Raw genomic sequence first — 27,334 nt, 5'->3', positions numbered from 1 at the left:
TTCCTCAAGAGAGTTTTTTTCAGAGATACCTTATCTAATATATTATTTTTCAACATTGTGAGAAATTACACCCAAATTCCAAACCCTCTAGCTTTATTCAGGAATCACAATAAGATTTTTGCCAACTCTTCATACTTCCCAAATTGTAATACAATAAATACAGTACCTTATGCTATAATTTAATTTAATTGAATTTCTAATGTGTTGTCTTAAGTGTAAAATATGTATCTTTATACAGAGACCGAGCCACTGCTGAAGAATGTCTAAGACATCCCTGGTTGACACAGAGCAGTGTTCAAGATCCTTCTTTCAAGGTGAAAGAGGCATTAGAAGAACCAAATGCCCTTCAAGAAGGTGATTCTGTGCCTGAAATTAATTCTGACAAACCAGAAACTGAGGACTCAATTGTAACAGAGGAGTTAATTGTAGTTACTTCATATACTTTAGGACAATGCAGACAGTCTGAAAAAGAGAAAATGGAGCAAAAGGCCATCTCCAAACGATTTAAATTTGAGGAACCTTTGCTACAAGAAATTCCAGGAGAATTTATCTACTGAGCAGTATTTCCCTTTAGAACTTTTAAGATTTCTACATTGAATTGAAAATGCTAATATTATTTATGGACCACTGGCCAAATGGTACATGTACTGAAAGTGGATAACCAGGTGTCACTTACACAAACAAAAACAACTTTGTCAAACTTGTGGAGTTAGATGAATCAAGCCAGATTTATAAAGTTGCCAACCAGGAGATTAAACAGGTACAGTTATATGTTTCAATGTTATTTTGAAGAAGGGAAATGTTTGCACATTTTAATCCTACATCCTGTTTCTCCAGAATAAGAATTTGTGTGCAAAGACATTATTTATATTCACTTTCTTTAAAAAATCCAAGTAAAAGTGCCAAAACTACATCTCTGTAAATTTCTTTTGCATTATTCATATGTGTATCTGTATCTGCATTATATATGTGTTGATGCCCTTACTAAAATTGATAACTTTGACTTTGGGAGGTTTTTTTTGGCAAGATATTAATTTAAATAGACATCTTCCAAATTTTTGAGACCTAGAATAACATTCATTATAGTTTGATAATGTCTTATTTTATATTTTATTACTGCTTTATAGTGACTTGATTTGGCTTCTCTTGTCTCTGTTTTTGTATAATGCTTTATAACATATCAGTGAAAAACCCTGGCTAATTTTTTCTCTATTCAATGTTACTAATAAGAGAAGTGGTGATTTTTCACCTCTGAAATTATTCTGGTTGTGAGTGTCAGCTTTTCAACCATTTCCCTCATCACACCATATTCATCTACCTTCTTTCAGGGGCTACACCACAGCCACTTCCTTGCCCCTCCCCCATACTTATCACTTAATTCTGGTCACTTGCAGGTATCAGTGTGATCTGATCAACACTGGTTGCTTCCGTCAGTGAAAAGATACTGTTATACTGGTTTTGTCCCAAAGTTAATACAGTGCCACGGAGTAGAGGAGATGGAAAGTATTTCCATGCCTGCCACCAAGCCTCTGCTTGCGTTGAGTTTCTTAGCAGCTCTCAAGCTATGTTAGGAAACGTTATAAATGCCAAAATATATATAAATATTTGTCCATAACAAATTTGGCATTGGATACTTTGTCCCCAAAAGACTTAATATATACTCAGTGGAGTTACTTTGATTAGGATTAAACACTGCAGTTGTATCTAGGCCCCCACAGCGAACAGGAAAGGCCTACTTTAAAAACAGAGATGTAAAAGTATATGCTGTATAACTGAAAGTAACTAAATATCCTTCTCACATAAAAAGTCTGAGAGTCCTTATTTGTCCTTTATTAGGCTCAGTGTGTTACGTGTGTGTTACTCCAGCTTGTCTGTCACCTGTGTGCCGTGTGCACCTGCACACGCCCTTGCCTGTGCTCTGCTTTAAGAACAACTCAGACCTGTCCTTTCCCGGTGGATTAGGGTGTCACACAGAGTACTCTTCTGGGCAAGATTTCTCAAATGCCAAAATCAGGAAGATGACAGCACCTAACCACGCATTTTACAGTGGGTGCAGTGAACACATGCACAAGTCTGTGTGAATGTACTGGACATCAACACCGGTGGTCTGTATCTCACCCAGGTTGCTGTGGGTGCCTGTCCAAGCGCCTGGTAATGCTCAGACCCCATTGGGTGGTTCAAACTGTTACACGTTTTCTCACTGAATTGGTTTTATTTATATAATTTCCTGCAAACTAGCATTTCTAAACAAGCTCTAAAAAGGGGAAGAGGAAATTCTGCCACGGTGGCAGTTTTCCATGAATACCCATGGCCACAATGTTGGGCCTCGGGTAACTTGAAAAAAGTAAAATATGGTGTTAAGCAAATTTGTATAAATCTCTCCCTGACAAAAATAGGGGGTAGTGACCCAGAAAAAAAATACACAATATTGAATGACACGTATTTGTACTAGATGGATTTGTCAAGTTTTAAAAGCACAATCATTTGGACTTTTTCAAAACCAACTTTATATTTTAAAAATATACTTATGATTTTTTATAATATATCTTTTAGCTGGCTACTTTGCAGTTTGCTGCATATCCTCAGCTGCTTTTGTACCTTAATATATATATATATATATATATTTTTTTTGAGACATAGTCTCACTTTGTTGCCTAGGCTAGAGTGCCATGGCGTCAGCCTAGCTTACAGCAACCTCAAACTCCTGGGCTCAAGCAATCCTGCTGCCTCAGCCTCCCGAGTAGCTGGGACTACAGGCATGCGCCACCATGCCCGGCTAATTTTTTCTATATATATTAGTTAGCTAATTAATTTCTTTCTATTTGTAGTAGAAATGGGGGGGGGGGTCTCGCTCTTGCTTAGGCTGGTCTCGAACTCCTGACCTCGAGTAATCCGTCCGCTTCGGCCTCCCAGAGTGCTAGGATTACAGGCATGAGCCACCGCGCCTGGCCTGTACCTTAAATTTTTAGTTATTTGATGCTTTTTTAAGAAGCCCCTCAGAATATACTTGTATATTTTCATTTTTTTGGTTTATATGGTATAAACAGAGCATGAAGAGCTTTCACATTATTAGATCAGATAAAATCTGTTACTGACTTGTCACCTAGCTCTATACTTATTTAAAGCTGTTAATGTTCATTTTCTCTATTACCAAATTTATGAAGGACTAAACAGCACTATACAATTTACTCATATAGTTATAAATGTAATTAAAACTCATATAAATCCAGTTTTAATTATAATAAAATTCAAAAATATATTTCAGTGTGATGAGAAGTTGTTTATGAAATATATAAAATGTATAAGTAATTTTAATCAATTGGGAAATTGTATTTGAATTTTCTTGTGTTGTTTTCACATGGAAAGTAGAAAGAAATGCCTTTAATAGAGGAAATACAGATGCTAATTGCAGAATCTCTTAAGCCTTTCCAACCAACCTCAGTTTGGAAGAAACTTTATTAGAGAAAAGGTTAGAAAGATCACTTACAGAATGTTAGGAAGTGAATTATAATCCTGAACATTGTAATGGGGGTGGAATGTGGCTCGGTCCGCAGAGGCTTAAGCATGTTTAGAGATAATATCAATCCATGGACACCAGTATAAATACTTTTAGATGGGAGAAAGATGATTAGCCACAGTGTCAGCAGACTAATCCTAAATACATTTTAAGCTTGCACTTAGAGATTTGAATTATTAGACTAATAGAAATAGCCAAGTACTGTGTATATTGTCCAAGATCATCAACCACCTAGTACCTTGAATTTGTTGCAGAATTAAAATAGCTAGGTTAAGAATCTTAACCCGAAAAGCCTTAATCTCCAACTATTTGGGGGAATGAGGATATAACTTACATATAATGAAATATGCAGATTAAATCCATACAATGGAACCAGGTTTGGCAAATGCATACTCCTTTAACCTGCACTCCCTAGAGTCGGGTGGTTTTCCTCACCCTCAAATTCGTGAAGCTGGAATCACACAGCACACAATCTCTGGATTCTAGCTCTTACTCAGCATGACTTTGAGATTCATCTACACTGGTGCTTTGATCAGTGAGTGGTTCCTTTTTGTTGCTACGTAGTACTGTTTGAATACACCACAGTTTATGTATCTATACGTCTGTTCATGGATGTGATATGGAAAATGTCGGGTGCCGGGTCGTGGCTGATTGCTGCCTCCCCGTAGTTCCGCATCTCCGGGGGCCAGTGCTGCGCGTGGCCAGTTAGAGGCACGCTGCTAGGGCCGGCCCGCAGCGCCCAGCCGCCCAGGACACCCGCCTGCCAGAATGCCCCAGGCCCTCCTGCCGAGGCCTGTTTCTGCCCACGCTGCTTGCGTGATCCTGATTGGGTAATTTTTGAATCCCACTGTTTTTGGTTGGATGTTAAGGCTTGTTGTTGACTGGATGTTAAAGCCTGTTGCTGATTGGATGTTAAAGCTTGTAATTGATTGGATGCTTCTTGAGCCCTACCAAGGGTATAAAACCAGGGGCAGAAGGGCAGGAAGGGGAGAACATTGGGAGAACATAGGAAGACATGAAGAGAGCTGTAACACTAGGTGTGCTGAGTCTGCTGTAGAAGAATAAAGGCTGTTCTCCGATTCTGTGTGCCGCTCTGTTCTTTCCCCGGTCAAACGAGTAAGAGCTGTAACAAGGGCTGTGACACTAGCTGCACACACTGCTGCAACAGATGTCTGAGCTGTTTCACTTTGGGGCTATTGTAAATAAAGTTGCTGTAAATATTCTTAGGGAATTTTGTGGACATGTTTTCATTTTTTTGGATTAAAAAGGTAGGAGTAGAATTGCTAGGTCATAGGGCAGATGTATATTTAACTTTTTAACTCTTTGCAGTCGTTTTTTTCTCGATTCCTTTATTCTACTTGGGATTTAATTTTTTAAATACCCCAGATTTTACAAAGCGTGGCAGTAGAATAAAAAACTGGAGTTTCTTTTCATACAAACTTATTTGGATTTTTTTATATTTCAAATTATTGATACATTCAAAGAGCAATTTTAATCTCTAATTTTTCATGGTGTGATATTTTTTGAAACATTCACCCACACGAAGACCTGGTTTACATTCACGTTTCGCAAATATAAACCGTCTCTCTTCTTCCTCCTTTGATTTTTCTGTTAGAACAAACAACACAATCTGTGTTTTTTGTTAGGGTGAGGTGTGATTATATGGAGCTTCCCATCTAAACGTTGCTCTAAGTTAGTGGATAATAATCTACCCCTGGAAGTTAGTGTACCATCTCTGCATTTACATTTTACTTGTCCTTTCATGCTAATGAAAACAAGATACTAGAAAAATAGACAAAAATCTCCCTTCCCCCGCAGTGAAACTTCGTGTTGAGTGTGGCTCGACATAAGACCTGTTACCGATGCTCACCGTGTCGAGTCACGCTCGACATCCGAGTGCAAAGGGTTAAGAAACTGCCCGACAGTTTTCCAAAATAGTTGTGCTATTTTCCATTCCTGCCAGTATAATGTATGAGAGAATCCTTGCCAATATTTGGTATTTTCCATCTTTTTCATTTTAGCCTTGATCCTGTGGTATGAGGTGGTATATCTCAGTGGTTTAGTTTGTACCCATAATGTTCCATAATGACTAATAAGGAACACTTTTTTGTTAGATGGTTTTTATGTCCGTTTTAATTGGATAGGAGTACTTTATACAGTCTGGATTTAAGTCCTTTGTCGGGTTTATATGTTACAAATATTGTTTCCCACTGTATGACTTGGCTGTTTTTTCTCAAGAGTATATTTTGATGAGAAGGTTTTAATTTTGTTGAAACCCAATTTATCAGTTTGGTTTTTTTTTATGGCTAATGCTTTCTGTGTCCTAAGAAGTTTTTACCTACCCCAAGGCCATTGAGATGATGTCTTATTTTTTTTTTTTAGGAGCATCATAGTTTTGGCTTTTATGTTTATGTCTGTGGTCCACTGTGAATTAATTTTTTTATATGATATGAAGTAGGGTAGGGGTCAAGTACCTTTGGTTTTCATACGAATGTTTGGTTGTTCCAGCATCATTTGTCAAAGAGATTTTCCTTTCCCCATTAAATTGTTTTGGTGCCCTTGTTTAAAATCATTTAACCATGTATCTGTGGATCTATTTTTGTTCTATTCTACTTGTTTATCCTTTTGTCAAAACTTTGTAAGTCTTGATGTCAGGTAAAACTTTCTTATTCAAGATTCTTTTGTTTATTCCAGGTCTTTGGAATTTCCAAATGAATTTTATAGTTGGCTTGTCAATTTTTACCAAACCACCCCTCAGAAAAAGCCTTGTGGGATTTTGATTAGGATTCATTAAATCTGTACATCAATTTAACATTTTAACAATATTGAGTCTTCAATCCATAAACATAGTGTGGCTTTTCATTTATTTCACTTTTTCTCAGCAATTTTATATTTTTCAATATAGAGATTCTGCATATCCTTTTACCTTTATCTCTGTTTTTTGATGCTATTGTTTTGTTGGATATTCCTCATTTTCCAATTTTTTTGTTTGCTTTTAATACTCCAAACTTCCAATATTCATTTTTAGCTCATTGTGCCTATAACCCTATGTTATAAATTATTTAAGTAAGGATGAGCCTTTCTTTTGAAACTTTTGTTGGTAACAGTGGGAGTAAGTCTGCTGAAATGAAACTTACAGTACCAAAATTGGAAGGACTCCCTCCTCTAGTTTTTTCAAATTAGAGATAAGATAATGAAATGTCAGAGGGAATATGTGATTTGCCCAAAATCTCACAACTAGTTACACAAAGGATAGAATCACTGACGTTTCCTGACTGCTAGTCAAGGACTTTTACCTCTGGATTCTACCTTTGGCCATGTTTTTTCTTTTTTTTTAATATCTGCATATTATGGGCCTTTGGCCATATTTTAACATCTATAACAATTTTTAAAAATTACTTTTGTGCAACCTTATTTTGGATCTTTTTTAAAAAATTAACTAGAGGATAAGTAACCTGAGATAAGGCTAGTGTGGAGGTCAGCATACAACAGGCCCATACCTGTTTGGTAAATGAAGTATAAGGGTGTACTTCTCACTCGTGCTACATGCCCCACTGTGGGTCAGAACCCAAGCCCTGGAAGTAGCTGCCATCTGGAACATTACCAATATCAGGGAAGAAATTAAAGAGGACACAGTGAACCAAGGGTTGGCAATTAAAACGTTTACTCAGAAGTCTTGCATGTCACTTCCACTCACAAAATAAATGACCTGGTCATGCCTACGTTCAACCAGGCAGGGATGTATAATCCTCCAGTAGGGAAGAGCACTGCAAGGGAGAGACACCAAACTGCTTTGTGAAAAACAATACATGATATCACTATATGTCATTGGATTCACTCTGCTAGTATTTTATTTAGAATTTTTGCATCAACTTTCATAAGGGAGATTGTTCTGTAGTTTCTTTCTGGTCTATAGTTTCTAGTTTCCTAGAAATCATTTGAAAGTAAAAAATTACTTTCTCAGTAAGACTGCAAGGTGACTGACATTAACATGGTAGCTACAGTTAAGTATTATGGTTATAGATTGAGGGGGCTAATTTCTGCCTTGACAGTGTATTATTTAATACTAATAGGCTTTTAATATTATATTGCATGTGATCTGATACATCAATCAAAATGTTTCCTTTAAAAAAAAATTCTTTTGGAAAAACACTGGAAGATCATTTAGGAAAGAAAAGTACACTCTCCTGAAAAGTCAAATTTCACTTACCTGCACCCAACCTGTGTCTTAGAGGCATGTTTTTAACATTTTCATTTACCACTTTTCTACTCTGGGTTGTAAAAGGGCACAGTTTTTCGTGCACATTCCTGACAGTACTTTCAACTGAGCAACTCTGCTGAAGCTGGCCAGAAGGCATGCCTGAACCGGGACCGAGTTACCGAGGCGGCGAGCATCTTCTTGTGGGAGGAGCCGGAGGTTTTCCTATCACCCTCCCACCTCCTTCTTGACACCCCCCACCCCTGCCAGTCATCAGGCCTCCTGTGTAAACAGCATCTTTTGCACAAGCATCCTAACGAGCACTGTAAACATTGCCTCACCTGTAAGGCAGGTGATTGGTAAATATTTATTCATATTTTTTATATGGACATACTGAAAACACTAAATAGTCAAGTGGCCTAAGGCTACTTCCAAAGCTGCCTGCTTGGGGAAAGCCCTCGAGAGCTGCTGCCTTTTGAGCACTTCCCCAGCCTTCCAGAGGACAGAGGCCACTATTTGTCAAGCTCTGGCTGTTTCATGTACATGTGACTTCTTTCAGCTTCATCGTAGCCATATACAACTTACCAAAACAGAGTAATAAAACCTTGTCTCATAAGGTATTATGAAGTCCCTGGATTGGTGAATAGGGAATGTTTGGAAGCAAGAGGAAGCTAATTCTAGAAAAATGGAACAAATGATAACAAAATTTGTGATTTATTTGAAAGCACAGTTTCTGAAACCTTCATTAACAGTAGTATCATGTACTTACCCCAAAATCTTTGGCCACAGATTACATGTAAAATGTGAACACTGGCATTCACACTATGGCCAAGCTACCTTTCACTTCATCTACAGCTAACCTCTACACTGGCCAAACTGGATATCTTATTTCTGGGGCACAGCGCACGTCCATCCCTTCTGAGGCCTTTGTTCATGTTCTTTCCACTTACAAGGCACTTTCCATCATGTCTGCTCGTCACAATCTTAGCCTTCAAGGCCCACAAGGACGCCACTGCCTCTGGAGGTAGCCTCTTGGATTCCTCCTAGCTGATATCTCTCTTTTCTGCATCATTTTGGCATCACTGCTTGAAACTCTTGGGGCACAGATTCTAATACTCTATAACTAGAAAATAAAGTTTTCAAATATTAAAAAAATAAACAACTACTCTATAACTCCCTGTAAACCCGTCCATGCACACAGCACACAAGCTAGTGAGCCACTTGCAGCAGGGGGGGGTGTTGGGGGGGGTTGGGTGTTGCAGCATCTTCCATAGTAAAGCACATGGAGCCAGGCTACCATGTGCTGGCTGGAATGTCTCCTCTGTAGTCTTTGCCAATCTATGGTTCTTGTAATTCTAATAAAGCTCTTTCTCTAATGTCCGGGCTGTCCTGTCTCTTTATGGGATGTGCTGAGGGCACTTGCTCAAATCTGCTAATGGCAAAAAAGTCAATTTATCCTCTAAAACAATATGCATTATCCCAGATGAGCTAGTAAATAGGAGTCAATGGCTGAGTCACTGTGATTACTGGATATACAGGAAGTAGTGGGCTGCAAATATGCATCATTGCTATCCTTAAAGAACAGGAAAAACAATGTCTACTGCCATGACCAGGTTCTGAGTCACCCATGAAATCATTAAGCACATACATGGAAGTAAACTTAACTAGAAAGATTACCCAAGACGGTGGCTTCCAAATAGAAACCAAGGAGCTTTTCACTACATAATATTATTTCTTATCAGCTGGATGAGTAAAGACTCTTTATTAAATCAAACTTGACACAAACAAAAACTGTCACTTGTTTTACTTCAGAATGGATGGCCCACTAGACCCTGGTTTTCTATGATTTGGCCATAGCAAAGAAACAAACAAAAACTCTAGCAAACACTGGAAGGAAGCAAAAGTTGTCAGAGGACAGTAAGATACGAAGCAATACATAAACTGACAACATATACACAACAGAAAGAATAAAAGCAGCACAAAACTGTGCACAGGGTTCTACCATTTATCTTAAAAGATTGTGGAGTCTGGCTGGGCGTAGTGGCTCATGCCTGTAATCCTAGCACTCTGGGAGGCCGAGGTGGGCAGATCACTCAAGGTCAGGAGTTCGAAACCAGTCTGAGCAAGAGAGAGACCCATCTCTACTAAAAATAGAAAGAAATTAATTGGCCAGCTAAAAATATATAGAAAAAATTAGCCGGGCATGGCGGTGCATGCCTGTAGTCCCAGCTACTCAGAAGGCTGAGGCAGGAGGATTGCTTGAGCCCAGGAGTTTGAGATTGCTGTGAGCTAGGCTGACACCATGGCACTCTAGCATGGGCAACAGAGTGAGACTCTGTCTCAAAAAAAAAGATTGTAGAGTCTGTAATATTTATCTCCAAACAAAATGGCAAAGTGCTCTAGGGAAAGAGACCTACTTTTCACTATATTATCCACTCAAAGAACATATAAATATTTTTTTTAAAAAAACAAACTTCAGAATAATATCTAATAACTAAAAGCCTCATATTCTACCAACATGTTTAAGCTTACTTTTTTCTCTGAGAGGCTTCTCTTCAATAAATATTAGAAATGTAGGAAAAGAGTCCCCAAGTCCTGAGTTAGCAAAAAAAAGAATGTAGGAAAAGAACCCATGAATGTCCTTCATTGTAGACAGTTGCATTAAGCCTAGTAATACTGAGAGAGTTAAACTGGCCTTTTTTTGTTGTTTTATTTTTTTTTTTTGAGACAGAGTCTTGCTCTATCACCCTGCCTAGAGTGCAGTGGTGTCATAGCACACTGCAACCTCAAACTCCTGGGCTCGAGCAATCCTCCTGCCTCAGCCTCCCGAGTAGCGGGGACTACAGGTGCACGCTACCATGCCCAGCTAATTTTTCTACTTTTTGTAGAGATGGGGTCTCACTATGTTGCTCAGGCTGGTCTTGAACTCCTGACCTCAAGTGATCCCCTCACCTCGGCCTCCCAAAGTTCTAGCATTACAGGTGTGCGCCCTGTGCCCACCTTTATAAACTGGCCTTTCAAAGCAGATATCAGATTTCCATTTTTGTAGACTCTGGTACTCAGAAGGAAGGTCTTTTGCATCATAAACTGTTTCCTTATAAAATTAATAAAATCTAAGGATATGATTCCCTAATATCATGTGGTTAAACTGTTTGAAAAGCAAAAGGAAAAGTACCTGTTAGCTTTAAACTAAACTTTCCTATATTGGCTTTATATGTGTATATGTACACATATAAATTTTCTAAGCTTTCAAAATGTTTGAAATAAAAGCAATTATTTTGCAAATCACTAATTGGGCAGATAATTGGTCCTTGAAATAGAAATATGAAAATAAAACAAAAACAATACAACAAACAAAATACTCCCAAGTGACCGAGGATGCCCACAAGCTACTTAAAAACATGAATTCAGGGCAGAGTGGCCAAAACAACAGTGCCCAGTCGTCCTCAGCACTCTCGGTCAACATGCCTCAGACTTCCTATTGATAAAGCTGAAAATTACAGGGGAAGGGCAGGGAAGAGGAAAAGAAGAGAAATAAATGAGAACTAGCAAAAATCAACATTTTATTAGTCCTGATTCCTTTTATCCTGTGCTTTGCTTTTTTATACAGAGCACTTTCAAATAAATTATCTTTAAAATTTACAATAAATGTTTCTTTCTGATTCAGTTAAAAAACCACAATAGGGTTTGCTGTGTTCAAGTTAGAATTGTACCAAATTACCATATGCCAGCACATACAGTCCTCCCACTGGTGGCTGGAAAATTGGCTGCAGGAGTGTCTGTCACTCAGATGGGCTGTCACCCTGGGAGGGCACACGCTGCAGATGAGGGAAGGCCAGACTTGAAGCAAGTGAGGTCTTTTGATTCCCTCTACTCCTTTTTCACTTCATCACCATTCTCCCCACTGAGCTTGAACACAGGAATCTTCTGACCATCCTCGAGCTGTAAGAAGACCTCGTCCAGGTGCCACCTGAGAGGAACCGAAAGTATAGCATCTCTGATCAACTCAACACGAAAGCAAAAGACAGTCAAAAGGGGGGCGGGGGGAAAGCAGTTGTTTGGAACAGTGTCTTAAATGTTTCTAAACACTATTTTACATTAGTGCTGTGTTAACACATTAGCATTCTATCATGCACTGTCATTATTTAAGCAGCATCAACTTCAAGGCAGGTGACCGACTGACAGGCAAATGGAAGGGAAGTCAGGAAGAAGCAGCACTTTATTTCCTAATCCACGCTGACCTTCAGTCCTGGGCTGGAATCCAGCCAGCTCCTCCACTAATCCCAGGCTCAGAGGTCAGTGAGCCCAAGCTGAGCTAGGTGGGGGCTGCCCAGGGCTGCCTGCTCCTTTTGTCCTCTAGAATTAAAACCCAGCCTGGCTAAACAGCAAACATCTCTGAGAGAGGCTTCTCGGGGGAAGTGAGTGCATGTAGCTACTGGCAACCAGACAAGAAAAGCCAATTAATGGGGTGGAGAGCTTCCACAAAGAATGTGATGAATAATTCTGGAATGAAAATCCATGCCTTTACTCATTTGTAACCACTGAGGCAGCACAGTTAGAAGACGTAACATAGCATTACATTATTGTAGACCTAGATCACTACAACCTTAATAGTTTTCAAAAAGGCCAACAATATAAGGAGGAGACAATTCAGGATACTGTCTGGAATAAACTGTCTGAACTGAGGTAAGAGCCACAGTCCTGGCTTGCTGCCCAGGCCATGAAGCTTGGCGCCAAGCTTTGAAAACTAATTCTTATTACTACGATCATTTAACTGCAGGTGAAAATGGGAATCAGGATTGTTTCCATCAGGAAGTCCTCCTGCTGTCCCCAACTCCCACACTTTCCCATAATACCTCTGAAAGGGGGCAGCTCTGGAGGAGAAGACGTAGAGATGGCCCTCTGACTTGGACCCGGAGACGGGAATCTTCAACTGTGGGTATAAAATGACGGGAAGGATAGATGTAATTGGATACATTATTATCATCTCAACAGATGATAAAACTGATTATTTTTAGAGCCAAGACTATAAAATCCAGAGATTATCAACAGAATCAGATCGTTTTCTAATAGCCCAGCTGGAGAACGCACTTGATTTTCCAAATGTCCTGCCCCTCTTTGGATGATTTGGTGAGGTCGATGGCAGCCCCTCCATTGGCAAGGAGACCCTATGTGTCAAACTCAGTGCTCTGGCTGCTTACAATTCACAAATTTGCTGTTATAAAGGTACACACAGCAATGTAGATGAATATTAAAACTTGCTGAAAGAGCCTCACAAAAGAGCATATAAGGTATGATTCCATTTGTGTTAAGTTCTAGAATAGGCTAAATAAACTGGAAATAGGCTAAATGCTGGAAAAAAATCAGAAAAATGCTTGTCCCTGGTGGAGCTAGATGTGAGAGGGGACCAGCTGGGCATGAGGAAACTCTTGGGGGTGGGAGCAGTCTACATCTAGACAAGGGCTGGAGCTACACGCATGGATGCATATGTTAGAACTCAGACAGGACACTTGGATTTGTGCGTTTCACAGAATGTAAATTTACCTCAGGAAAACCCCCCATAAACAAATATTGAACTCTAGTTAATGATATACATGCTTATGTGTGAAGTATACGATGTTTGAAAAGTACTTAGTAATACATCATAATGATAAGACGGATTCAGGGAAATAAATCAAAATGATAACTGTAGAGTCAGGTACCAGCTATATGAGTGCTCACAGTATAAATTCTTTTGTCTTTTCTGTTATGTTTGAAATTTTTCATAATAAAATAGGAAAAAAAAGACAAAAAAAAAAAAAGTCCAATGTTTAAAAGGAAGAACCATTGCCAGCAAATTGGTACAGATTTTGACCTGGACCATACAGAAGAGGCGTGAAGAGAGTGCACGATGGCTGTCGGGGAAGGACATCAAGGAGTTCCCTGTCTTTCGTCGCCAGTCGCCGTGACTGGCTCACCAGGCAGGATGCAGTCAAGGTGCTGCCAGGCCCGCACGGGACCGGGCCTGAGAGCCTCAAAGCCAGCCCCTAGGTATTTGTTTGGCTATGCTCTGATTTAGAAAAAAAGCAGTGAATAATTGTTTTTGGTTTCTTAGTGAAAACTAAAAAGGGTACGAGCCTTGACACAATGTGGCATCAAGGAAGCCCATCATTAGAAAGGTACTCCCCAGAGTGCCTTTGCGGGCCCCAGGCGATGGGCAGAGGTGCTCTCCGGGACAGGAAGTTGAGCATCCCACCCATTCCAAATTGCCGCCAAGAGAAAGAACTACTCGGGGATACACACACATTTGCATTTTCCAAAATTCTCCCTTTCATTTATTCAAACATACTTTAAGGAAGACAAAGGCTTTGGAACATGGCTTCTTAACTGAGTGAACAGCCGTCACCCAGTCACACTTTAAGAACCCATCCTCAGGGTCCTATTTTTTGAATCAAGCTATAGCTCCAGCTCTTCTCTGAGGGCTATAAAATTAAGCAACAGAGTATACACTGAGCATCTCTGGATGCTTTAAAAAAAAAAAAAGAAAGGGAAGGGAAGGAAAAGGGCAGAAGTAAGCAGGGTTCTGAAGGACAGCGCACACTGAGGGATCAATGTCTGAACCATGAGCAGCTGCATCCCTGGGGGTAGATGTGGCTTCACAGGCTGGTTCCTTCACTGGCCAGACCATGCCAAAGATTGAAGCAGGAGTTCTGCTAAACCAGAGTGTTGGCACTTGGTGCCTACCTCACACACACACTTGGAGAAAAAATCCTTCAATATGAAAATTACCTCATGAACAACTGAAACTTCTCACCTTTGGACAAAATACAGGAACTACAAATAAAGGACCTTTGGATACGATGGCTGCATTGTATACAGGCATCCTTATAAACAGGTGATTATAAAGGAAGTAAAGAACTGTGACAGAATGTCAAAAGTATTCCACAAATGGAAGACGAGTGCTGGAGCTCCAGGTGGCTCTGTCACTCCTGTCACTGTGACTGCTGTCACTGTGGGGTCGCAGCATTTGGCAGCAGTAGAGACCAGGACCTAGCACCACAGCCAACATAGTCACGGTGCTCCCAAAGGCCCCAGGTTGCAGGAAGTGCAGGAAGCCACCCTCTCAGCACCAGCTGGAACATGCTAGAAGACAGAGCCAAAGCGAAAGCTGGACCTGACCAGATGACAATGCCCACCAAAACCACCACAGCTGCATCCCACGCTTCACTCACCGGTCACAGATCATGGATCTGATGCTGCTCAACCTGCCTCAGCAAAGGCGCCTTTAACAAACACCTCCTGAGCAATGAAGCTGGCAGGAAACAGAGAACAGCCAGACCTAATCCCTGGCCTTCCCAAGTTCTTGGACTTTCCAGGATCCAGTCAGGTGACCAGAGATAAGGAAGCACATAGGGGCCACACCGTACCCATGTCTGGCCCGTCCCCTTTCTTCTCCTGGGTCCCCTCCGTCACTTCATGGAGCTGCCATCTTTCCATTCACACATGCTGGAGACTGGAGCATCACCTGTGACCCAGCTCTCTCCTGATTTAAAACTGTTACTAATTCCTGTCACCTGGCTGTCACAATGCCCTTCAAATCCATCTCATTTCTCCAGGCCACAACTCTGGTTCACCTCCTCACCACTGCACACCAGGGCAGCCACACTGCTCCCCTAAAGGCAGCTTCCTGTACCCAGTCCCTGGGCATCACCAATCTATAGCAATTTACCTTCTTTTAAAACCAGATAAAATATTTTCATCAGAATACTTGAGCATGAATTGCCTTTGCAGTTAGAAAAAAATCCATTAGAGCTACGTCCATTAAGAACATAATAAAAATAACAACAACAAAAAATAAAGTAGGTCAGATCATCTCACTCATATCCTCCAACACTTCACGGGCTTCAGCAGCCAAAGGATCAAGTGCACACACTTCACATGATGACGCCGTGGCTCTGACTGTCCCAGCCCCTCCTACCACCCTCACCCACCCTCACCCACCTGCGCCTCCACAGCAGGTCAGGTCACACCGACAGGTAACACTGACCGATGCACGCTGCTCCTCAGCCTGGTGTTCCTTCCCTACCTTTCAAACCCTGCACAGCCATCTCCCAGGCCTCCACCCACTCCTTTCTGGGCCTATGCAACAGTGACAGCACTGGCTCCACTCTATCTTATTCTGGAATTTTAACCTGTGAACTCCCCCAAAGCCTTCCGCATCTCTGTATTCACCCCACATAACTTAGAATCATTCCTTGAACTGGGGCATGTACTCAAAACATGCTTGTTAAACAGAAGAACAAATGTGTTTTATATTCAAGTAAGTTTGATCAAGCTGAATCACACAAAAAGATAAGATACAGCTCAAAAAATGGACTGGTATTCTGTGGAAGCAATGTAAATAAATAAACTTTAAAATCAAAGTTTAAAGAGCTGGTTACGTATGAACAAGCACTGACTAGATAGATATATTTCAAGTTCAAGTTCAAAGCCAGAACAAAGGCAAAGTACCACCAGTCATTTCTCTACTACCTTCAGTTCAAGGTGGCAACCTCAGCACACCCAGTGCATTCCCTGCCACATCAATTCCCCAGATGGAAGGAAAATACATAAAGGAAATTAGTCCATAGTAATATAAAATATATTTCATATAAATATAAAAATCTATAATAAAAAAAAACTTTTTAAGAAGGTGCTAAACCTAATGGCAGTTTTACTTAGTGAGTTTTCCCATCCCAAATCCTTAACCTCCAAGATTCCAAGACTGTGTCCAGATGACAGCAGCCCCTCCTCTCCTTCAGGAGGCACCCAGCCTGCCTCCTCTCCCTCCCAGTTCAGAGGGAGAGCACGTTACCTGGGCCTCAGCAATGTCCACGAAGTTTTGCTTGTCGGGGAGCTTGAGATTGTGAACGTTCACAGGAGTGCCCAGAGCTTCCAGTGCTTCAGGGTGGCTATGCAGCTGCTCTAACCCCAGCTGGTAATACAAACTCCTGGAAAAAGCTTCTAAGTAGGAAGATAGATTTTTTTTTCTTAATTGAACTTGGTCAAGTGGAATGTATGCAGAAAGTTAAATAATACAATTGATATACAAGCTGGAAACAGAAACAAGAATGTGAAATTTATCAATGGAAGAATACTTAGGAACCATCTACTCTAAACTGTCCAATTTACAGACTTAAAATCAAAGTGCAGAAAGGCAGTTTCTGCAGGGATATGCAGGTGACCTTGAGCCTTGACCTCATGTAGACCCCTTCTATGCCTCAATTTCTTCTCATTTCCTCACCTCCTTCATTGCCTCATTTCTTCATCTAAGGAGTTTGATTAGCTCTTCTCTAAGTTTGCTCTCAGTTCTAACGTCCTATGACCCCATGATCTGCTCAAAGTGACACAGCTAGTCCAAGGCAAAGCAGGGGCCAGAATGCATGACACCTGGCTTCTAAACAGGGCTCGTTCCACTGGGATGAGGCATAAAATAGACCACAAGATAAACAACAACAAAACCCTGAGGCCAAGAAATAGGATATGAAAATGCTCATTTGTCAAGTTTACAGATTTATGCTAACATTTCAAGTAGAACTGCTCTCAGTCTAAGGAACACTTTATAGCCCAAAGACTACTGCAAACTCCAGGAAGCACCTACCTAAAGGTATAGGGTGCAATAATAAGGTGCCCCTTATTAAGGGGCACCTTATTAAGGGAGAGAGCACAGTTAGGCTTCCCAAGTAGGGTGTTTGCTTTGGCAACATGAAGAGCTTCCCTCCTGTAGGTCCAATCACAGTAATGAAGGTGGCCTGAGCCTGGAGAGGCCAAGGACACTGCCCCTCCCGTCCTGCTTCCCAGGAGTGGGGCTGCAGGCATGAACAAGGTGCCAGCCATGGCAGGAAAAGGAGGGGCAGAAGCTGGATCCAGACAGCTAATCTTTACCAAGTGATTTCTATGGCTAGGCTCTGTTCTCAATATTTCACATATCTTCACTTCTATCTTAATAGCTCGCCTGTGAGATTCATTTAATTCTCACAACAACCTCATGCATAGGCACTAATGTCATTCTTCATCACACAGTAAGGTAACTAAGGCCAGGAAGGTGACAGACTCCCCCACGAGGCCACACAGGTAGTCAAGAGCTGAGCTGAGATTCAACCATTCAACCCAGACAGTTGGCTGCAGAGCCCAGGTGTCACCCACCTACCTGGGCTCTGTTTGCTGACTCTAGCCTAAGGGAGAAAGGCTGTCAGACCAGAATGCTGAACTCTAACCAAAAATGCACCCATTCCTGTGTACTGCCCCTGTCCCTTTGGCAGAGAGAAGAGGAGGCTGAGTAATTCCAGCCTAAATCATCCCTGGGAATGTTCATCTTGGGCCACCTCCAGACTCAGGGACCCTGGGCCAAGTCTGTAGGAAGGTAAAAAATGGAAGTGCTGCTGCTTTGCCATGGGTAGCACTGATGTGACCTTAAATGTCTTGGCTGCTGACAATAATTGTAGCCTGTCTTTACAGATTCAAATTTGGATGCAGTGGGGCTGGAAGATGCATCTGTCAGGATTTTGCCATCATGGACTCTGCTTTTATCTTCTGTTCCTGCCAGAGGCCCTTGCTCAAGGTCCCCCTCCAATAAATCACAGCAGAGAATGAAAGGGCAAAAAAGGCTGAAGACACTTGAGAAATAGCCACAGTTTTCCCCACCTGTGAACCATCTGGTATTCCCCTTCCCTCTGTTCTTTTTTTATATAATTTCGGAATCTTGACGATCCCCAGTGTGTGCACTAGAGTGAAAGCCCATCTTGCTTTGCAAGCCTTCTTATAAAAATAAATCCTGGTCCTTTGTACTTGTGGCTCCTGGAAAAACCGGGATTATAAAATAAGGAGAAAGATATAGCCAATGAAATGGTGGATTGGCTTTTAAAACAGCTCTCTCCTCCTTTCTAATCTGCTGGAAGCATCGCAAATACTTCCTTTGATGGAGGCTCAGGAGCACTAGGAGGTGGCCATGCCCCAGGCAGCTGGCAGGTACTCACTTTGCACGAAGTAATACACCAGGGCAGAGCCCCCACTAGTCAACACACCAGCGAAAAGGATCAGCTTTCCCAGAGACATTGACATCCTGCTTCCTGAATGCTTAAAAACAAAAGATACAAATTTATTGTGAGATTCAGTTTTGTGCCAAGGGCCTTTGCCTGGATTGGGCCCCCCAGGGAAAGGACAGCCAAGGAGGAAGCCTGCAAGGAGGAGAGGCTGACTTGCCCCATTTGCTTCCTTTCTCAATGCCAGGGCTGGTTCCGGAGCCAAATCAAGTAGCCTCCCAAGGGTGGCCCTTGTCCAGGACCCATGCTGGGGGGGCCTGTCGCCTTCAGCCAGCCAAGCACAGAGCGAGCATTCAGCCCCACCATCCTGACAGACAGAACCCAGCCTGTGTGCCAAGCCCCGCGTGGCCAGGAAGCACAACCACTTTGTCTCAGACCAGCTGGTAAACAGGAAGCATATCCTTTTGTGGCAATAGCTGGTCTTGTAAGCCCACAAATGGGCTAGAGCTGTCACTGGCTGCTTTCTTTCATATTTTGAAAAATGCCCCACTCCCTGGATGAGGAAACTTTGAGTATGACTTTCAGACTGAATGAACAGATGGAGTAGTGCCAGCTCAGTAAATACAGCATACCATATCCACCCTGGCGTTAACTCCTGTCCCCTGAAGGCCTGGGGTGGGGCTGGGAACAGCACGTGGGCCTCGGTGGTGCCAATTCCCCTCCTTCCTGGTAGCCATTTAATCACTGCTCATACTGGCCAGGCCTTTCTGGAGAGCTGTGAGATGCCTGGCTATAAAACAGAGTAGGACACTGGATTTGTCAGGGCGTTCCACCAAAAACCGCCTGTTTCGCTTATCCCCGCTCCTAAATTGAGCAGCTACTAATACTCACAGCTGATGAGGTGATTTGGAGTCATACTTCTGATTGGCTGACTACCATGTAAATGAAGTAACTTTTGGGACATACTTCTGATTGGCTGACTACTATGTTAAATGAGGTGACTTTTGTGAAAACTTGCCATTGGCTAACTGTAACCCCCAAAAAGGTATAAAACTAAAAGAAAACGAAAAACGGGCTCTCAGAGTTTGGTGGCAGATATGCCTGAGCTCGCCGGCGAAATAAAGCCGACTCTCCAACTCTCCGCGGGCTGCTCAGGTTTTTCTTTGGCCAAGAGCTGTTCACACCTGCCGGAACAGCTTCACATGTAGGACAAGACAGAACAGGGGTCACAATTCAAATGCCAACAAGGCCAAACAGGTCACATAAATGAGAGCATGAACTGCAAAGTGAGGACTGGGTGGCCTAGCCAGGGGGCAGCTTCCACCTGGCTCCAGCTAACTGTGGCCATGTGGGCTAAGTCTCAATGGATCTTTCAACTTTTCAAGAGGTGCCAGAAATCAGGTTTTTATATGAAATTGCCCAGATTCTAAATGCTGACAACCAACTCAAAAAAAAAAAAAAAAAAAAGCTGGGTGTGGTGGTTCACGCCTGTAATCTCAACTCTGGGAGGCCAAGGCAGGAGGATCACTTGAGGACAGCCTGGGCAACACATCAAGACTCTATCTCTACAAAAATGGAAAAAACTTAGTCAGGCATGTTGGCATCCACCTGTAGTCCCAGCTACAGCCACTGATCTCCAGCCTGAGTGATAGAGTGAGATCCCATTTCTCCACCTTCCAGGACAGAGAGAGTAATAACAACTGTCTGCCTACCATTTCTGAAACCTTGAAGGCAAAGGTGATAAGGGAGACCCCCACCCCTCACAGAAGACCCACATCAGCATAATACTAACCTGTTACCTGGCCCATTGACTAGTCTATTGCCTGGCATCAGCATAACACTAAATCTACTGTCTGGCGCATCACCATAATACTAACCTATTACCTGACACATCAACTAACCTGCACCTGATACCCCACCCCAATTTAATAAAAGTGGCCAAAATCGGGTAGACAGGTCTCAGAATTTGGTGGTGAGGCCACTCTGAGGCTGCCGGTGAATAAACTTTGATTCTTGGACTCTCCGTGTGCTGCTGGGTTTGTCCTCAGGACCACCTACTGTAGCACTTGCTGTAACAAAGGAATCCACAGAAACTCTGATGGAGAAAGTCCCTCGTGGATATTTTTTTGAGAACTAATAATTAAACATACCCTTGGATCAGGCTAAAGTTGACCAGTTCTATATGAAATAACATTTAATCCAGGTTTACATATATAAAGGGCTTTGATCAATTTAACAGATTAGGGAGATGAAATTTTAGATCATCTTTGTACTATCTACGTATATACTATTCTGTTCAACCAAGAAAAGGCTGTTGTATAGCAACTGCCTTGAGAGTTTCAGCTGGTACTGAATAATATGTAAGAGTATCAAAGTTGAATGTAAGGCCGGGCGTGGTGGCTCACGCCTGTAATCCTAGCACTTTGGGAGGCCGAGGCAGGCGGATTGCTCAAGGTCAGGAGTTCAAAACCAGCCTGAGCGAGACCCCGTCTCTACCAAAAATAGAAATAAATTAATTGACCAACTAAAAAATATATGTACAAAAAATTAGCCGGGCATGGTGGCACATGCCTGTAGTCCCAGCTACTCAGGAGGCTGAGGCAGTAGGATCACTGAGCACCGGAGATTGAGGTTGCTGTGAGCCAGGCTGACGCCACGGTACTCACTCTAGCCTGGGCAACAAAGTGAGACTCTGTCTCAAAAAAAAAAAAAAAAGTTGAATGTAAAGTCAATTACAGTAATGTGATCTGGAAAAAGCCTTTTAGTTCTCATAATGAAAATGGTCAGAGCATATCCAAAGAATGTATTAGTCAGATCTTGCTTAATTTGAAGCAAGCTCAACAGGGTGGGGCAGCTAGATTAAGTTATGCAGAGCTTCCCACAGTGTTACTACTTCTAAAGCCAGCATGAGACCCAAGGAAAAATACATCCTCAAACAATGCAAAAAATACCTGTCCCATCCCTCATCTGAGTTTAAAGCCACAGTGTACGCTAAAGACCAGAAGAAACACGTAACTATTTAGAGAGTGACTTTCATCTATTATCTAACCTGAGAATACCCTGGCAGGTTCTAATGGGGACCTTGACGCTGGAACATTCCATTACCTTTTGCCACATCATGGACAACTCTCTTGAAAATCATCAAAGGAAAGTTGTGCTGCAACGAAAAAAGATTTTATATTACAATCATTTTTTTCAAACCCAATACTCCCTGGTTTCAAATATTAATGGAAAAGAAGTCAAACTCTGTAAAATAATTTAAAGAGGTTTATTCTTAGCCAAATTGGAGGACCATGGCCCAGAGCTATGCCCTAGAAGCCTCGAGCAAGTGGACTCCCTGTGGTTGGGTTACAGTTTGGTTTTATACATTTTAGGGAGACAGGAATTGCATGGAAAGTCATAAATCAATACATGGAAGACATACATTGGTTTGGCCTGAAAAGGTGGGACATCTAAAAGGGAGGTGGCCTTACAGGTTATAGGTGGGTTTAAAGACTCTTTGATTTGTAATTGGTTAAAGAAATGAAGCTTTGTCTAAAGGCTTGGACTGTTTTAAGATAAGGAAGTCTGTTAATAGAGATAAGCCACCAGACACCCACCCAGACTCAAGTGATCTGTTAAGTAAATTGAGGACCTGCAGGTGTAGTTTAAGCTGTGTTTTACATAGTGTTTGGCCTGTTAAGGAATTACACAGGATATTTCCAAGAAGGGAGGGGAGCACGATGAGGCACATCTGACCTCCCTTCTCTGACCTCCTTTCTCATGATCTCCCAAACTCAGTTTTAGGGTATCCCCTTGGCCAAGAGGGGGCCCATTCAGTCAACTGGCAGGGAGCTTAAGACTTTATTTTAGTTTACACTAATTACACAGCCAAGATTTATTACAAGAAGTTAAATTTAAACTCTAATACAAGCCTTATCTGTAAAGGGCCCTGGTTTTTCCTCTTTCTCTTTTGCCAAATTAAGAAGAAAAAACAAAGCCGCTGGCTTCCTGTCTGGTACTATGTACCTTTTGTTGCAGCAACCAGAAAACCAGTGCGGGTGGGGGAGGGGCGCACGGGGCAGGTGCTCTGACCGCAGCACAAACAGATTAGCACAGGCTAGACCCACAGAAACACGGTGCCAGCAACGTAAACTGTACACCATGGATTAAAAACAGCTTTTCAAGGTTAAAAAGAACCAACAGTATAGTAAACCTACACACGGCCTTTAACAATATTGATAACACCTAACACTTCTATCTCTTACTATTATGTGCCTGCTATTATTCTAAGCACTTTACATAAAATAATTAGTTTCATTTTCACAACAACCCCATGAAATAGGAACCCCTATTTTACAGATGAATAAACTGAGGCACAGAGAGGTTAAGTAACATGCCCAAAGTCACAAAAAGTCTGGCTCCAGGGTTTGTGCTCTCAACCACATGGTACACTGACTTTAAGATATCTAATTACAGATATATTCAAATGTAGTGGGAAAAGTTTCTGAATTAAAATATATTCTTTTTTTTGGCCAGGCGTGGTGGCTCATGCCTGTAATACTAGCACTCTGGGAGGCTGAGGCCAGAGGATCACTTGAGCCCAGGAGTTTGAGACCAGCCTGGGTAAAAGCAAGACCCCGTCTCTACTAAAAATTAGCTGGTCATGGTGGCATGCACCTGTAGTCCCAGCTACTTGGGAGGCTAGGGCAGGAGGATCACTTGAGCCCAGGAATTGGAGGTTGCAGTGAGCTATGATGATGGCACTTCAATCTAGCCAGGGTGACAGAGCAAAAGTATCTCGAAAGAAGGAAGGGAAGGGAAGGGAAGGGAAGGGAAGGGAAGGGAAGGGAAGGGAAGGGAAGGGAAGGGAAGGGAAGGGAAGGGAAGGGAAGGGAAGGGAAGGGAAGGGAAGGGAAGGGAAGGGAAGGGAAGGGAAGGGAAGGGAAGGGAAGGGAAGGGAAGGGAAGGGAAGGGAAGGGAAGGGAAGGGAAGGGAAGGGAAGGGAAGGGAAGGGAAGGGAAGGGAAGGGAAGGGAAGGGAAGGGAAGGGAAGGGAAGGGAAGGGAAGGGAAGGGAAGGGAAGGGAAGGGAAGGGAAGGGAAGGGAAGGGAAGGGAAGGGAAGGGAAGGGAAGGGAAGGGAAGGGAAGGGAAGGGAAGGGAAGGGAAGGGAAGGGAAGGGAAGGGAAGGGAAGGGAAGGGAAGGGAAGGGAAGGGAAGGGAAGGGAAGGGAAGGGAAGGGAAGGGAAGGGAAGGGAAGGGAAGGGAAGGGAAGGGAAGGGAAGGGAAGGGAAGGGAAGGGAAGGGAAGGGAAGGGAAGGGAAGGGAAGGGAAGGGAAGGGAAGGGAAGGGAAGGGAAGGGAAGGGAAGGGAAGGGAAGGGAAGGGAAGGGAAGGGAAGGGAAGGGAAGGGAAGGGAAGGGAAGGGAAGGGAAGGGAAGGGAAGGGAAGGGAAGGGAAGGGAAGGGAAGGGAAGGGAAGGGAAGGGAAGGGAAGGGAAGGGAAGGGAAGGGAAGGGAAGGGAAGGGAAGGGAAGGGAAGGGAAGGGAAGGGAAGGGAAGGGAAGGGAAGGGAAGGGAAGGGAAGGGAAGGGAAGGGAAGGGAAGGGAAGGGAAGGGAAGGGAAGGGAAGGGAAGGGAAGGGAAGGGAAGGGAAGGGAAGGGAAGGGAAGGGAAGGGAAGGGAAGGGAAGGGAAGGGAAGGGAAGGGAAGGGAAGGGAAGGGAAGGGAAGGGAAGGGAAGGGAAGGGAAGGGAAGGGAAGGGAAGGGAAGGGAAGGGAAGGGAAGGGAAGGGAAGGGAAGGGAAGGGAAGGGAAGGGAAGGGAAGGGAAGGGAAGGGAAGGGAAGGGAAGGGAAGGGAAGGGAAGGGAAGGGAAGGGAAGGGAAGGGAAGGGAAGGGAAGGGAAGGGAAGGGAAGGGAAGGGAAGGGAAGGGAAGGGAAGGGAAGGGAAGGGAAGGGAAGGGAAGGGAAGGGAAGGGAAGGGAAGGGAAGGGAAGGGAAGGGAAGGGAAGGGAAGGGAAGGGAAGGGAAGGGAAGGGAAGGGAAGGGAAGGGAAGGGAAGGGAAGGGAAGGGAAGGGAAGGGAAGGGAAGGGAAGGGAAGGGAAGGGAAGGGAAGGGAAGGGAAGGGAAGGGAAGGGAAGGGAAGGGAAGGGAAGGGAAGGGAAGGGAAGGGAAGGGAAGGGAAGGGAAGGGAAGGGAAGGGAAGGGAAGGGAAGGGAAGGGAAGGGAAGGGAAGGGAAGGGGAAGGGAAGGGAAGGGAAGGGAAGGGAAGGGAAGGGAAGGGAAGGGAAGGGAAGGGAAGGGAAGGGAAGGGAAGGGAAGGGAAGGGAAGGGAAGGGAAGGGAAGGGAAGGGAAGGGAAGGGAAGGGAAGGGAAGGGAAGGGAAGGGAAGGGAAGGGAAGGGAAGGGAAGGGAAGGGAAGGGAAGGGAAGGGAAGGGAAGGGAAGGGAAGGGAAGGGAAGGGAAGGGAAGGGAAGGGAAGGGAAGGGAAGGGAAGGGAAGGGAAGGGAAGGGAAGGGAAGGGAAGGGAAGGGAAGGGAAGGGAAGGGAAGGGAAGGGAAGGGAAGGGAAGGGAAGGGAAGGGAAGGGAAGGGAAGGGAAGGGAAGGGAAGGGAAGGGAAGGGAAGGGAAGGGAAGGGAAGGGAAGGGAAGGGAAGGGAAGGGAAGGGAAGGGAAGGGAAGGGAAGGGAAGGGAAGGGAAGGGAAGGGAAGGGAAGGGAAGGGAAGGGAAGGGAAGGGAAGGGAAGGGAAGGGAAGGGAAGGGAAGGGAAGGGAAGGGAAGGGAAGGGAAGGGAAGGGAAGGGAAGGGAAGGGAAGGGAAGGGAAGGGAAGGGAAGGGAAGGGAAGGGAAGGGAAGGGAAGGGAAGGGAAGGGAAGGGAAGGGAAGGGAAGGGAAGGGAAGGGAAGGGAAGGGAAGGGAAGGGAAGGGAAGGGAAGGGAAGGGAAGGGAAGGGAAGGGAAGGGAAGGGAAGGGAAGGGAAGGGAAGGGAAGGGAAGGGAAGGGAAGGGAAGGGAAGGGAAGGGAAGGGAAGGGAAGGGAAGGGAAGGGAAGGGAAGGGAAGGGAAGGGAAGGGAAGGGAAGGGAAGGGAAGGGAAGGGAAGGGAAGGGAAGGGAAGGGAAGGGAAGGGAAGGAAGGGAAGGGAAGGGAAGGAAGGGAAGGAAGGAGGGAAGGGAAGGGAAGGGAAGGGAAGGAAGGGAAGGGAAGGGAAGGGAAGGGAAGGAGGGAAGGGAAGGGGAGGAAGGGAAGGGAAGGGAAGGAAGGGAAGGGAAGGGAAGGGAAGGGAAGGGAGGAAGGGAAGGGAAGGGAAGGGAAGGGGAAGGGAAGGAAGGGAAGGGAAGGGAAGGGAAGGGAAGGGAAGGGAAGGGAAGGGAAGGGAAGGAAGGGGGAAGGGAAGGGAAGGGAAGGGAAGGGAAGGGAAGGGAAGGGAAGGGAAGGGAAGGGAAGGGAAGGAAGGGAAGGGAAGGGAAGGGAAGGGAAGGGAAGGGAAGGGAAGGGAAGGGAAGGGAAGGGAAGGGAAGGGAAGGGAAGGGAAGGGAGGAAGGGAAGGGAAGGGAAGGGAAGGGAAGGAAAGGGAAGGGATGGGAAGGGAGGGAAGGGAGGGAAGGGAAGGGAAGGGAAGGGAAGGGGAAGGGAAGGGAAGGGAAGGGAAGGGAAGGGAAGGGAAGGGAAGGGAAGGGAAGGGAAGGGAAGGGAAGGGAAGGGAAGGGAAGGGAAGGGAAGGGAAGGAAGGGAAGGGAAGGAAGGGAAGGGAAGGGAAGGGAAGGGAAGGGAGGGAAGGGAAGGGAAGGAAAGGGAAGGGGAAAGAAAGAAAGAAAGAAAGAAAGAAAGAAAGAAAGAAAGAAAGAAAGAAAGAAAGGAAAGAAAGAAAGAAAGAAAGAAAGAAAGAAAGAAAGAAAGAAAGAGAGAGAGAGAGAGAGAGAGAGAAAGAAAGAGAAAGAAAGAAAGAAAGAAAGAAAGAAAGAAAGAAAGAAAGAAAGAAAGAAAGAAAGAAAGAAAGAAAGAGAAAGAAAGAGAAAGAAAGGAGGAAGGGAGGAAGGGAGGAAGGGAGGAAGGGAGGAAGGGAGGAAGGGAGGAAGGGAGGAAGGGAGGAAGGAAGGAAAGAAGGAAAGAAGGAAAGAAAGAAAGAAAGAAAGAAAGAAAGAAAGAAAGAAAGAAAGAAAGAAAGAAAGAAAGAAAGAAAGAAGAAAGAAAGAAAAACAAATTTTTCATTAGTACCAAAGTTATCAAAAGATTTAAAAATATTTTTTTATTTATTTTTATTTATTTAGAGATAGAGCCTTGCTCTGTGGGCCCAGGTTAGAGTGCAGTGGTATCAGCCACCATGCCTGGCTAATTTTTCTATTTTTTGTAGCAACAGGGTCTTGTTCTTACAGGCATGAGCCACCGTACCCGGCCAAAAATATATTCTCAATGTTCAGGTGTAAAAGGCCTTGGCAGGCATACCTTTCCTACTTTTTTCCAGACAGGGTGTGGTACATTCCTGCATCTTGGTTCCTTCTTTTATTTAGCAAATAGTTACTGAGGGCCTACTCTGGTCAGATAGTGAGAATATAAAAACACTATCAAGATATAAATTATATACTATTAATAATAAATTATATACTATTTAATTAGACAATTAAACAAATAATTACAACAC

At 43.6% G+C, this 27,334-nt stretch overlaps 2 protein-coding genes across 4 annotated transcripts in view; one reads left to right on the top strand and one right to left on the bottom strand.

Moving 5' to 3' along the window:
• The window catches only part of STK17A (serine/threonine kinase 17a), a 40,413-nt gene extending 34,324 nt beyond the window's left edge, over positions 1–6,089 (top strand). Inside the window, exon 7 of the mRNA XM_012741528.2 lies at positions 239–6,089. Within this exon, the coding sequence (XP_012596982.1) occupies positions 239–557 (319 nt within the window). The 3' untranslated portion in view covers positions 558–6,089. The remainder of the gene's footprint in view (positions 1–238) is intronic.
• A 5,172-nt stretch (positions 6,090–11,261) lies between these two features.
• The window catches only part of COA1 (cytochrome c oxidase assembly factor 1), an 85,891-nt gene continuing 69,818 nt past the window's right edge, over positions 11,262–27,334 (bottom strand). Inside the window, exons 2-6 of one of the 3 annotated variants that reach the window (XM_012741525.2) lie at positions 21,821–21,872; positions 18,710–18,809; positions 16,549–16,697; positions 12,572–12,648; positions 11,262–11,685 (exon numbers count right to left, since the gene is read on the bottom strand). In XM_012741525.2, the coding sequence (XP_012596979.2) occupies positions 11,586–11,685; positions 12,572–12,648; positions 16,549–16,697; positions 18,710–18,809; positions 21,821–21,835 (441 nt within the window). In that variant the 5' untranslated portion in view covers positions 21,836–21,872 and the 3' untranslated portion in view covers positions 11,262–11,585. Of the gene's footprint in view, positions 11,686–12,571; positions 12,649–16,548; positions 16,698–18,709; positions 18,810–18,935; positions 19,018–19,347; positions 19,504–21,820; positions 21,873–27,334 lie in introns of those variants that run through there. The other 2 variants (XM_012741524.3, XM_076006286.1) reach the window with 2 other exon arrangements.

Source organism: Microcebus murinus, chromosome 9 (assembly GCF_040939455.1).
Source record: "Microcebus murinus isolate Inina chromosome 9, M.murinus_Inina_mat1.0, whole genome shotgun sequence".
In the NCBI taxonomy this organism is placed as follows: Eukaryota; Metazoa; Chordata; class Mammalia; order Primates; family Cheirogaleidae; genus Microcebus; species Microcebus murinus.
Note: the sequence above shows the minus strand (reverse complement) of the source record. Positions and strands in the feature narration are given on the sequence as shown.